This window comes from Cebus imitator, unplaced genomic scaffold, assembly GCF_001604975.1.
Source record: "Cebus imitator isolate Cc_AM_T3 unplaced genomic scaffold, Cebus_imitator-1.0 Scaffold708, whole genome shotgun sequence".
Classification (NCBI taxonomy): Eukaryota; Metazoa; Chordata; class Mammalia; order Primates; family Cebidae; genus Cebus; species Cebus imitator.
This window is the reverse complement of record NW_016108023.1, coordinates 426,502-439,461: the sequence shown is the minus strand read 5'-3', so window position 1 is coordinate 439,461 and position 12,960 is coordinate 426,502. Positions and strand designations below refer to the sequence as shown.

At 53.2% G+C, this 12,960-nt stretch overlaps 1 protein-coding gene across 1 annotated transcript in view; it reads left to right on the top strand.

The window, feature by feature from the left end:
* The first annotated feature begins 889 nt into the window (after positions 1-889).
* CD99 (CD99 molecule (Xg blood group)) overlaps positions 890-12,960 on the top strand; it is a 66,937-nt gene continuing 54,866 nt past the window's right edge. Inside the window, exons 1-2 of the mRNA XM_037735023.1 lie at positions 890-964; positions 4,286-4,550. Coding sequence (XP_037590951.1) covers positions 890-964; positions 4,286-4,550 — 340 coding nt within the window. The remainder of the gene's footprint in view (positions 965-4,285; positions 4,551-12,960) is intronic.

Sequence of the window (12,960 nt, the reverse complement as noted above, 5' to 3'; positions counted from 1 at the left end):
AAACTGGTTTGGGGAGCAGGGTGTGAGAAGTCCCAAGTCAGAAAAACTAATCCTTGGCCAGGTGTGGTGGCTGTCACCTGTCATCCAGCACTTTGGGAGGCTGAGGCCGGCAGATCACTTGAGGTCAGGAGTTCGAGACCAGTGTGGCCAACATGGTGTAACCCCATCTCTACTAAAAACAACAAAACAGCCCCAGCTATTCAGGAGACTGAGGCACACGGATTACTTGAACCTGTGAGGCGGAGGCCGCAGTGAGCCAAGATCGCACCACTGCACTCCAGCCTGCATGACAGAGTGACATTCTGTCTCAAAAAATAAATAGAAGAACTAATTCTTAAAAATTAAAGACACATGTAAGATTTCCGCAGGAGGCTGGGAGCTACCAAGGGTTAGGTTGAAAGGCGCAAAGTGGCCACTTGGGTCCCTTGGAAATGGTCAGAAATTCGTTATTTCCTGAGCTTCCCCTGGGGAAATAAACAGAACACCTGGAGCCTGCCCCAGCAGGGAGCTCCCCATCACTCGCTCAGCCTGGCTCATGGCCTTCAAAAGATGCTTCTCATGGTGTCTGGATACAATTCGGAATTCAAAAGGCCTTTTCAATTAATTTAATTCATCTGGATACAATTCAGAAGGCCTTTTCAATTAACTTAATTTTCATTCTGCAGGTGAGAGTCTCTTGGTGCCAGCTGCAGAGTGTCTGCAGAATATTATGGAAATTCGTATTTTGAGCCAAGGAAAGGTAGCGTTAAAAACAAGAAAGAAAGAAAAGAAGGCAAAAGGCATCTGACTAAATGAATTACAAACAGATGTGTCCTAAATGCTTATCTGGGTGACCATAAATACAAAGCCTCAAAGCCTGGCCTTCGGAAGCCTCTGTTGTGTCTTTATTATGGCGGGTGACAGTGACCTGTGGCCCTCCCTGAAAGGCAGCCAGATTGCAGGCTCTGCTGGAACAGGACGGACGGTCAGAGGAGAGAGGCTTCAGCTGCAGTGCTGTCCAAATATCAGAGGCTGGAGGCGGTCCCGGCTAGGGCGTTGCTTTTGGAGGTAACGGGTGAAAAGCAGCAAGCTCTCGGGCAGAGGGGTGTTTGGCGTTTGAGACCCCGGTTTCTTGTCATCTCTGCTTCATCTCAAGTCGGAGTTGCTTCATGACGCCAAAGTCCCTGGCGAGCTGCAGCATCCCCTTGCTTCTCCTGCTTGCCTTGCCCTAGGGTCCATACCCTCCCTCGACCCCAGCCCAGGACTACAGCCATGGAAAAAGAAAGTGTTGACTGGGACAGGTGCGGGAGAAAGTGTCAGGGAAGGGCCCCTGGGTGGGTAGTTCATCCAGGTTCACTACAAGAGGCGACACTTTGAAGGTGATGCTTCCATGAAGAACGATTGCATTTTTCCTCATGCTTCTACAGTGCAATTACATCGCTGGGGTTTTGCTGGCTGAAAAGAAAACAAAAAAGAAAAAATTTATCCTCCTTATATGCAGGTGTGCAAGGTCAGACCGTCAGTTTTGAAGACACGCATCACTCACACAGCTGAGCTGGTCCCTGGGGTGCAGGTTTCTGACCTAGGGGCGAAGGTGGCCTAGGAAGGGGTGAGCATGGCAGCAGGCAGGGGATAGCTCAGAGCCCTGGCCCAGCTGGCTGCACAGCAGGTGTGCCAGGCCAGGAATGGGCCAGTAAATGGCACAGGGTTTTGTAAACCAAAAATACAAGTCTTTCTTTGAGAGGCCGGGATGGGCGGATCACTTGAGGTTAGGAGTTCAAGACCAGCCTGGCCAACATGATGAAACCCCATCTCGACTAAAAATCCAAAAATTTGCCAGGCTTGGTGGCGGCACCTGTAATCCCAGCTACTCAGGAGGCTGAGGCAGGAGGATCGCTTGAACCCGGGAGGTGGACGTAGCAGTGAGCTGAGATCACGCCCCTACACGCCAGCCTGGGCGAAAGAGTAAGACTCCATCTCAATAAATAAATAAATAAATAAATAATAAAATTCTAAGCCCCCCCCTCCCCGCCAGTCCCACCTTCAAAACCATCTGAATGGACTTTCTCCTCAGCCACACATCTTTTAAAGTTTAACCAGAGAGACTGTTTGAGGCCATGATGGGAAGTGCGGTGGAACAGGCCTCGTGACACCTCTGTGGTGAGACAAAGCATTTACAGCCTCTTCTCTCTGAAGGCTGCCTGCTGAAATAAGATCTTCGTTCTCCACAATCGTTTACCTTCATTCAGACATTCCTTTCCACTGATCCCAGGTCTTTACAGAAACGCAAGCAATTGTCAATCGGAAAGCTCTAAAATCTACCTATAAGCTGGAAGCCCTCCTGCTCCCAGTTGCTCTGCTTTTTCGGATAAACCAATGTGTGTCTTAAATGTATTTGATTGCTGTCCCATGCCTCCCTAAAATGTGTAAAACCAAGCTGTGCCCCAACCACCTTGGCACATGTTCTCAGGACCTCCTGAGGGCTGTGTCACAGGTCGTGGTCACTCATATTTGGCTCAGAATAAATCTTTTCAAATATTTTACAGAGTTTTTTGTTTTTGTTTTTGTTTTTGTTTTTGAGATGGAGTCTCAGTCTGTCACCCAGGCTGGAGTACAGTGGCCTGATCTCTGCTCACTGCAGCCTCCACCTCCCTGGTTCAAGCGATTCTCCTGCCTCAACTTCCTGAGTAGCTGGGACTACAGGTGCAAGCCACCACACGCAAGACGGGGTTTCACCACTTTGGCCAGGCTGGTCTCAAACTCCTGACCTCAGGTGATCCGCCTCTCGGCCTCCCAAAGTGCTGGGATTACAGGCGTGAGCCACCGTGCCCGACCTAGCTGGACTCTTTTTGCGGGCAGTTTGAAGGGTGGAATGCAAGAATACTCGTGGGCCGTTTGAAGGGTGGAATGCAAGGGTGGGATGCTTCTCAGGCTGCAAAGTTGTTCCGCTGCACTGCAGGAAAATGGATACATTTTAGGCTTAGGTGTTCACAGAAAGCATATTGTTAGTGTGGGGAAGCCTGCACTGCAGCTGTGGCCGGCAGCGCGACGGGGATCTCTAGACTCAAAGCCCACTGGAAGGCGAGTAGCCGGTGACCAGGGCTAGGGCCCAGGTGCCCCGGAGACAGAGGCGACCGAGTTCCCTATTGTACCCCACTAATCCCCATGACCAGGAGTCCTCACTCCCAACCTTGTCCTGGGGTTTTATTTTTGGAGGGGGGGGGTGGTTAAACTGCCTGAGCGCAGAGGCACCTCCAAGGGTCCTCGCTGGTCCTGTGCGAAGGGCGTGTCCGGCCCTGCCCCCGCCAACCCTCCCGGGTTCCGCCCCGGCTCGGATGCTCTAGAAAGGACATGGGGTGGGGGTCGCCTGTGGAGGCGGTGGGGGCCCACGCCTTCCTGAGCAGGGAGAGAATTGCTCTTTTCTCCTCTTGGGGATCCCCCTGAGATCCTCACGAGCAGCTGGGAGGGTCCCCCATACTTTTCCCAGCAGGGGAGTCTGGAGAGTGTCCTTTGCTCCCACTGCAGATCAGGGGAAGGTCCCTGTTAGGGACGGAGAAGGGGCTGCAGGGGCGAGTGTGGTGGGCTACGTGTTTCCAAGAAGGGCTGCAGTTTCGTGTCGCTGCAGGTAGAGGCGTGCATTTAGGGGGTGTAGAGAGGGAGGGACCCGCACTTTCCCAAGCAGGGGACAAAGTTTCTTTTGCTCCCACTGGAGACAGGGGTGTGGGGGTGCGAGTGTTGGGGTGGGATGGGGGTGGGTGAGGGGTCCTTGTGAAAGGGGCGGAGAAGGGGCTGCAGGGGCAAGTAGGGGGAGTTACAGGTTTTCAAGAAGGGCGGCGGTTTTGTGTTGCTATAGTTACAGGCGTGCATTGAGGGAGTGTAGGGAGGGAGGGGCTCCGCGCTTTGCTGAGCAGGAGACCTGGAAGTTTCTTTTGCTCCCACCACTGACCTAGGGGCGAGGGGGTGCTTGTGCAAGAGGCGGAGAATAGGCTGCAGGGGCGAGTAGGGAGGGGATTTGGGGGCTACAGGTTTCCAAGAAGCGCGGCAGTTTTGTGCCACTATTCTTAGAGGCCTCCCTGGGGCGTGCAATTTACGGGGGTGCAGAGAGGTGGGGGACCTGCACTTTCCTGAGAATGTTGGATTTCTCTTTGCTCCGGGTCGGCGCCTCCTGGGCGTCCTGGCGACGGGCTTGTGGGTGTGGGGACTCCACAGTTGGCTGGGAAGGGTGGGGGTGTCCCTTGCTTCCCTCGGCCCCGCCCGCCTCCGTCTCGGTCCCCTCCCCCAGCCCGGCGTTCCCGCCTCTCCAAAGCGCGCCGAGGCCGGGGTGGGGCGGGGCCGGGCTGGCGCGGCCAGAGCTGAGCCTGCGGGGCGGCTCTCCTCACCCGCTGACTTCGTGTCCTTCCGAGCTCCGCCCCACACGGCCCGGGGGTGCCAGTCCCGCTGCCGCCGCCGCCGCCGCCCGCGCGCGGCACTCGGGAGCGTCCCTGCGCGCACTGGGCGCACCATGGCCCGCGGGTCTGCGCTGGCGCTGCTGCTGCTCCTCGGCCTGCTCGGCGCTTTGGTGGCCGCCCCGGGTGAGCCAGCAGCGGGATTCGGGTGCGGGGGGACTCGGGGGGCGCAGGCCGGGCCTGGGGATCCGCTTGCGGGCGCGGAATTGGGGAGCGCCCCGCGAGGACACCGGGACCCCAGTCCCTAACCGCGGCGGGACGCGCTGTGGCCAGGGGGGCCCAGGCATGGAGGAGGCGCCCACTTTCTCCCCAGTTCTCTCCCTGGGGCCGGGTGGGAGTCGCATTCCAGAGGGAAAAGGTCAGCGTTTGTTGTCGGAGGCGCAAACTTTTAAATCTGGGGGGGGGCCTTGGGAGAGGTGGCATTTCATTCTTTCTAATCCCGGCGACTTTCTAGCGGATCTCTGCCCATTGGCATCAGCCCTGATCCCACCCCGCTGTCTCCCACCAGGGTCTGGGACTTGCGTCTTTAGGCCGCGCGCGGAGGCCGCCCTGGAGTCGCCTCTCGGAGCCACGCCCTGCGTCCCGTGCCTAAATTTGGAATCGCTGGGAGCCGGGAGGATGGGGGGAGGGGAAGGAAAAGTTGGAAACAAACTTGGAGCCCTGAAACTGTTAAACAATCCTGTGTGGATGCAGGCCCCGGGAATTCCAGAAAGAAACGCGTGGTTACCAAATTGTCCATCTGTAGCGCTGGAGACTTGGGAAAACAGAAAAAGTATCAAAGAGGCGGGAGCCACGGCCGCCTTCCCGCGCCCTAAACCGGGCCTCGCTCTGGTTATTATTTACTCGTGTTTTTCTGTTTCCCTCGCGTCGAAAGGGAAACCGGGACCCCGCTGGGTGTGATCTTCTATCAATTCCACTAGCCGGTGCGTTTCTGCCCCTTCCTGTGGGCAGGCTTTTAAGAAGAGCGGCTTGCAGGCAGTGTAGACTTGACCGGCCTCATCAGGGCTGGACGAATTGAGGAATGAGAGGCGGGAACGCCCAGCTCTGGGAGAGCAGAGGAGGCCCGGTTTGGGCCGCGAAATTTCCTGCTGGTGTTGATGGGATCCAGCTCAGCCCGGAGCTGCGGTGACGAGGCCTGGTCTCTGTTTTTAGGGAGGAGCTGCAAATGGGTTTACACGCTCTTTAAACGCGTCCCGGGTATCCTGGAAATTGTGCTTTCACTTGGTAGAATTGACAGACTGTAGCCGGCTCGGTTTTGGAAAACTTGGAGGCGTTTACACCCCGCAGGGAGGTTCCAAACACGGCTTCCTGTTTCTTTTTTCCTTAGCAGGCTGCCGCCGCCGACGGGACTGCTCTGTAGGGTTTGATCAGCTGCATTTGCTCGCAAGGCGCCTGCAGAAGGGCGTTGCACTCGTCTCTCTGCTAACGCATTTCTCCATCCTTAGGGACCCCGAGACTGCTGAGACTTTGCGTCCAGGGAAGGGTGGCTGCATAGGGCGCGGGAGGGTGGGGAGGACAGCGGCCAGGGAGATAGCAGGGGCCGGTCTGTCCTTCCAATCGCAGAGGAAGGCCGGGCCCTCAGCGCTGCTGGATGTCCTTGGGGGACCCTTCTCACCCCCGCTTTCCAGTGCCACCCTACTAGAGATGGAGATGGAAATCCCCTGTGCCGGTCATATTAATACACGTATTGTTTCATCAGGAAACTTCACCTTTGAGTTGGTGATGCATCAGGCTGCAAAACCCCACGGAGCCTAGGGGGAGAGTCTCACACAGATGCCAACAGTCCTGGCCTGATCTCAAGCGTTTTGGGGACCCAGGCCCCTGTATTCCTTGGTGTCTTCATAAATACTCGGGCATAGATGTGATGGATGGAGGAGGGGGGAGGCTGCAGAGGAAACGAGGAGGCACCAGCTTTGGAGAGGAGAACTTCCCCCCAGGGTGACGTTGGCCCTCAGGAGACGTGGGACCTGCCACCATCCTGCCGTGGAAAAGGCTGCTCAGGGAAGCCTCTCAGAATCCTTTGAGGCCCAGAAATTCATCTGGTGTCAAGTGCCAGTCGTTCTGAGGGTTGAAAACCGGGAGGAAGGCTTGAGAGTTGTATGTATGTGCAGATTCAGGGCTGGCCCGCGGTTGGGAGCGTCCGTAGAACACACCTCCTGCATCCCTGCTCCCCAGAAAGGGCTGTTTTGACCCCGGCAGGCACAGCAGCCTGGGCAGTTTGAAAAACTCCAAACACCTAGGTGAGCCCACATCTGTGGAACAATACCGGGTGTCTTCAGGATTCCTTCACCCCAGCAGAGCAAGCCTGTGCTTCGCTTTCTCGGCCTCTCCCAAGTTCCTGTCTCCTGCCCCTGGGCGTGTGTAGAGGTTGTAGGGGAACGTTTCTGCAACGTTTCTGCCTTCTGGGCAGAGGAAGTGGGTTTTCTCCTCCAGCGAGTTTGCCTTGATTTTCCCAGCATTTGGCCCTGGTAAAAGTCGATTGTTTTGCATTTAACTGCCTGCTTTAGGGCCGGGCGAGGTGGCTCACGCCTGTAATCCCAGCACTTTGGGAGGCCAGGGCCAGTGGAATCACATGAGGCCAAGAGTTCAAGACCAGCCCGGCCAACGTGGGAAACCCAGACTCTACTAAAAAGACAAAAATTAGCCGGGCGTGGTGGTGCACGCCTATAATCCCAGTTACTTGGGAGGTTGAGTCAGGAGACTTGCCTGAGCTTGGGAAGCAGAGGTTGCAGTCAGATGAGATGGTGTCACTGAGCTCCAGCCTGTGCGACACAGAGAGACTCAGTCTGAAAAACAAACAAACCAAAAACCTCCCTGCATTAACTCTTTCTCCTTTCTCTGTCTGTGAGACACAGTTTTCGTGTAAGGACAAATAAGTGTCTTTACACTTTGGAGATATGCAAGAACCTGATTTTTCATTTGTTTGTTTGGAAGTCACTTTTCTTCTTGAAGGCCCTACGGTGGTTACATGCTGTCATTTAGGAAGAAATGCAGCTCATACGACACTTTCACCAATTCAGCACTTAGGAATCATGGCAGGATTTCATGGATAAGGTCCGGAATGCTTTCTAACTTAGATATCTTTTTCCCAAGGGAGTTGGACTTCTCACTAGCCACGTGGAGCTTGTGGTGCTTTTCAGTCGGGCTGAACATTTTCAGATCACTCTCGTTACTTTAGGGGAAAAGAATCGTGTCCTTTGTGATTTATAGACATGGTAAGAAATAAGACCTATGTGTCTTTAGGGGTGCAAAGGAAGAAAAGTTCTGTTTTGTTTTTTTATAGATGGAATCTCTGTTGCCCAGGCTGGAGTGCAGTGGCACCATCTTGGCTCACGGTTCAAGCAGTTCTCTTGCCTCAGCCTCCTAGTTAGCTGGGATTACAGGCATGCAACGCCATGTCTGGCTAATTTTTGTACATTTAGTAGAGATGAGCTTTCGCTATGTTGACCAGGCTGAAAAATATTTTTTTGAGGTTGGATGTCTTGCTCTGTTGCCCAGACTGGAGGGCAGAGGTTCGATCACGGCTCACTGCAGCCTCCACCTCCTGGGCTCGAGCAATCCTCCCACCTCAGCGTCTGCAGTAGCTGGGACTACAGGGACACACCACCATGCCTGGCCACTTTTACATTTTTTTGTAGAGACAGGGTCTTGCTATGTTGCCCAGACTGAAAAAAAACTTTTTTTTTTTTCAGACAGTCTTGCTGTGTCACCCAGGCTGGAGTGCAATGGCAGGATCTCGGCTCACTGCAACCTCTGCCTCCTGGGTTCAGGTGGCTCTCCAGCCTCAGCCACCCGAATAGCTGGGATTTCAGTGTGCTGGTGCACACCTGGCTAATTTTTGTATCTTTAGTAGAGACAGGGTTTCACCCTGTTGGCCAGCCTGGCCTCGAATTCCTGGCCTCAAGCGATCTGCCCACCTCAGCCTCCCAAAGTGCTGGGATTACAGGTGTGAGTCACCTGAAAAATCATTTTTAAAATCAACTGTCCTACATTTTTACTTGGAAGGGACTCCTGTGACCAAAGACAGCTTAACAAGGGGAAACAAAGCAAACTTTGTCATGCGCTTTTCATTGATACATGGGGGAGACCCAGGCATGGCTCGTTTTCAAGGAGGGGGGTTGGAATTCTAGCTGCCCTAGTGTCCTCAGCAAAGAACAGTCCGTTTTTAGAGCACTGGCAAGAGAAAGACAAAGGACTTAGAGTCTTCGGGGGAGAGAATGAGATGGCAGGGAAGCTTCCCCATTCCGAGTCCTGAGGTTCAGCATCCGAGCTCGTGAGGTTTTATTTTCACCTGTCGTCAGAGGTTCAGTGGTTCACCCGTGTCCTCCCTGCTTGTGAATGTGCTGTCCTGGTGCTGCTCTACGGAGCTGCAGGCTGCACGCTGTCCAGGGCTTGAGGGTTTGCTGCTCTTCTTTTTTGATTGAGTCCAGTCTCTTGGCTGAAACACGGTTATTCACCAACATTTCTAGTACTGTTTGTCCAACAGATATCTTTCACATCTGTAGAGACCAGAAGGACTTCCTCTTCTTGAATTTCCTGTTGGGTATTCTTTCTTGGCGTGGTTCCTTGGCAAGTTTTGGGGAGATGGCCATGGGCGTGTTTTTCGGGTTTGTTTTTAGAATGACTCAGTGTTGCCACCACGCCTCGCCTCGTGCGGTCTCATAGTCATCGCAAGAACATTTCCCCCGAGCAGGAAGCCAGAAACTTCCTTTCTTCTCCCCCGAGTCAGATTCAAACCAGCGTTTTTCAAGTGGGCTGTCAAAGGAGTGTGCAGCCACCAGCCTTGCAGAGAAAATTCACCCGAGGAGGGGAGAAAATCCACGCAGGGTGTGGGGAAAGCCTTGCTGAAGAGGCAGGACGGGCAAAGCCTGTTTCCGCGCTGTCCGGGTGGGCTGGGCTGAGATCGAAACCCTGTTTGTCAGCGCAGGCGGCAGCTGGATGAGTTTGAAAGCGGCTGCAAACCCCTTTAAAACACTTTGCTTTCTCAACTTTTAGTGGTGTTCTAGGCTGGGGTGGGTCCTCTGTTTTTGAGAAGCACCTGGAAGAGTGCTTTGCTGCGGTTTTTCGCGGAGCAAAGCCGTTTCTCTGAGGGCATGGTTTAAAAGCTGGTAACAGTGTAACTGGGGCCAGGCGAGGTGGCTCACGCCTGTCATCCCAGCACTTTGGGAGGCCGAGGCAGGCAGAGCACGAGGTCAAGGGATCGAGACCATCCTGGCCAACATGGTGAAACCCCCGACTCTACTAAAAATACAAAAATTAGCCAGGCGTGGTGGCAGGTTCCTGTAGTTCCAGCTACTCGGGAGGCTGGATTGCCTCCCCTCTGGCTGCCAGAGAATCACTTGAACCCGGAAGGCGGAGGTTGCAGTGAGCCGAGATGGCGCCACTGCACTCCAGCCTGGTGACAGAGTGAGCCTCCGCCTCCATCATGATAATAATCATAATAATGTAATCTGTTGAGCTGACAGTCTTTCCTGAGGAGGTGGCAGACCAGCCAGAGCCGTTACATTGCAGAGACTGCAGGCGTTACTCATGGACACAGTGCAGCCGGACAAGCCTCTTGTTTGTGCCTGCTTTGCCTGACCCTGCAAAATTATTGTCTAAATACACCCTGGCGAGCATTGATCCACGAGGGGATGCTGACCACAAGGAGCCTTCGTATCTGCAGGAACACGATGGACGGGAATGTTGGCAAGAATAAACAGGCTGCACTGTCCTTTAGGGCCAAGGGACTTCTGGAGGCATAGAGATTATATAACTATTGCCAGGTGTCAAAGATGGCCAGTCAGCCTCTCCTGCGCCTGCTGCTAGTCGTCTTCTGGGGGGATCAGATCTGGTTCTAAATCTGAATGAACACGGGGCTGTCTTCAACGAATTCAGCACGAAACGTCCTCAGCAGTTCAAGGGACACACGCAGAGAGGAAAGTGTTAGGCATTTAATGCAGAGATTCATACCTAGAATAGCGGGACGGGGAAGGTTTGGATGTGGCAAGCAGGAGACACATATGAACACGTGACTTCTGCAGACGCTGCAGAGGCCACCATGAAGGTAGAGGGCCCCCCATGTTGAGGTCTTTACTCAAGAGGCTGCGGTTGTGGTCTAACATAGCATCCAATAGACACACAACACAGACAGCTACAGCCACGTCTGGGAAGCAGTTTCCACTCTTAAACCACAAACTCCTTACACACTCATCATATCATAAACGTATCACTGGGCAGTGGCTTGTAATCTTTTTTTTAATTTTATTTTAAACTTGCCCAGGCTGGAGTGCAGTGGCATGATCGTAGCTCACTGCAATCTTGACCTTCTGGGCTCAGGTGAATCTCTCACCTCAGCCTTTTGAGGAGCTGGGACCACAGGCATGTGCCACGCTCAGCTAATTTTTAAAATCTTTTTTTAGAATAGGGGTCTCACTATGTTGCCCAGGCTGGTCTTGAACTCCTGGGCTCAAGAGCCCACCTCAGCCTCCCAAAATGCTGGGGTTGCAGGCGTGAGCCACCATGCTCAGACTGCAATATTATTGTTTTTTGAGACAGGATCTCACTCTGTTGCCGAGGCTGTAGCGCAGTGGTATGATCTCGGCTCACAGCAGCCTCGAACCCCCGGGCTCTGAACCTCTTGTGTGTAGTTAGAGACAGAGTTTAGCTCTGTTGGCCAGGCTAGTGGGCATATTTTAATATTTTAATCCTACAGAGTCCAGGCTAAGAACACACCGGCATCTGTGATGCCCGTCCCTCCTGCATTCCTGACTTCTGGGTGACGGTTTCAGTTGCAGACCTGCTTGACCCCCGTCCATTGGCTCTTGCTGACCTAGATCCGAGGTTCTCAGCTTTGGCCCCTTTGCAGGAAGCTTGGAAAAGTCACTCTTGCCCAGGACTTTCTGGGTAGCCTGCTTCATAGACGTGTTAGGCGTTTTTATTTTGATTTTTTGAGGCAATATTTTGCTCCGTCACTCAGACTGGAGTGCAGCGGCACAGTCATAGCTCACCGCAGCCTAAACCTCCTGGGCTCAAGCAATCCTCCCACCTCAGCCTCGCAAGTAGCTGGGATCAGAGGCGTGCCTCACCATACCCAGCTGGTTTTTTTTGTTTTGTTTTGTTTTGTTTTGTAGAGATAGGGTCTTTCTATGTTGCCCAGGCTAGTCTTTAACTCCTGGACTCAAGCCTTCCACCTGCCTTGGCCTTGCAAAGTGTTGGGTTTACAGGCGGGAGCCACTGCACCCCGCTATTAGGAATTTTTAAAGCCCCTCAGAGGCTCTGCGTGTGTGGCTGAGCTGTCAAACACCGCTGAATTGTTATTCTACCGGATATTCTGTTTATCCCCTCCTGCGTGTGATTTCCCATGACTGGCTCTTGAATGTGAATGTCTGTGCTGTGGACCACATTTTTCAAAGAGCATTCAGTTTGTTCTCTTCAGCAAGCCCTTAAGATATATCTCGTGGGCTTTTTGTTGATAAAGACGCTGGGGTTAGAGAGTTCAGGAGCTTGCTGGTGATCACATGGTCAGCGTGGGGAAAAATGCTCGTGGACATGAGTCCGTCCATCCATCCATCAGCCCACCTGGGCATCGGGGCTGCTGGGCTCGGGAGTTGGTAGCTGCATGTGTGGGGTGAACAGAGCTCTCCAGGCCCGGCCTTGTGGACCCTGAGGGACACTGGCCTTCACCACTTGTGTGACTTGAAGGGGAGGAGAATGTCCTGAATCAGCGATGGGCATTTTGGTATGGAAGAAAACTCCTTTGAATCTTGTCTCAGACCAGTCACTGAGGCCTCTCCAGCTCCTCAGGGTCTCTGTGTTCTAGGTGTCCATATGTCCTTCCATCCATGTACCCATTCATTCATGCATGCATCCATCCATTTATCCATCCATCAACCTATCCTGCCATTCACTTACCCATCCATCCATTCATCCATGCATCCATCCATCCAACCTCCCATTCATTTACGCATCCATTCATGTACCTGTTCATCCATCCATCCTCCCATTCATTTACCCGTCCATTCATGCATCTGTTCATCCATCCATCCATTCATCTACCCATCTTTCCATCCACACATCCATCCATCTATTCATCCATCCTTTTAGTTCATCCAGCCACTCATCAATTGATACAGTCATCCATCTATCACTCATCTATCCATCCACTAACCCATTCTTTCATCAGTTTACCCATTCATCCATCCATCCATCCATCCATTCACCCATTTATCTATCCATCCATCCACTTATCTATTCATCCTTTCATCTATCCATCCATCCACCTACCTACCAATCCATCCATCCACCTGCCATCTATCCACCCACCTATCCACCCATACTTCCATCCATCTGTCCACCCACTCATCCGCTCAACTACCCATCCGTCTATTTATTCATCCATCCAACCATCCATCCATCCATCCACCTATCTGTTCATCCATCCACCCACCTATCCACCCATCCCCCTATCCATCCATCCATCCATCCATCCATCCATCCACCTATCTATCCATCCACCCATCCACCTATCCATCCATCCACCTATCTATCCATCCAC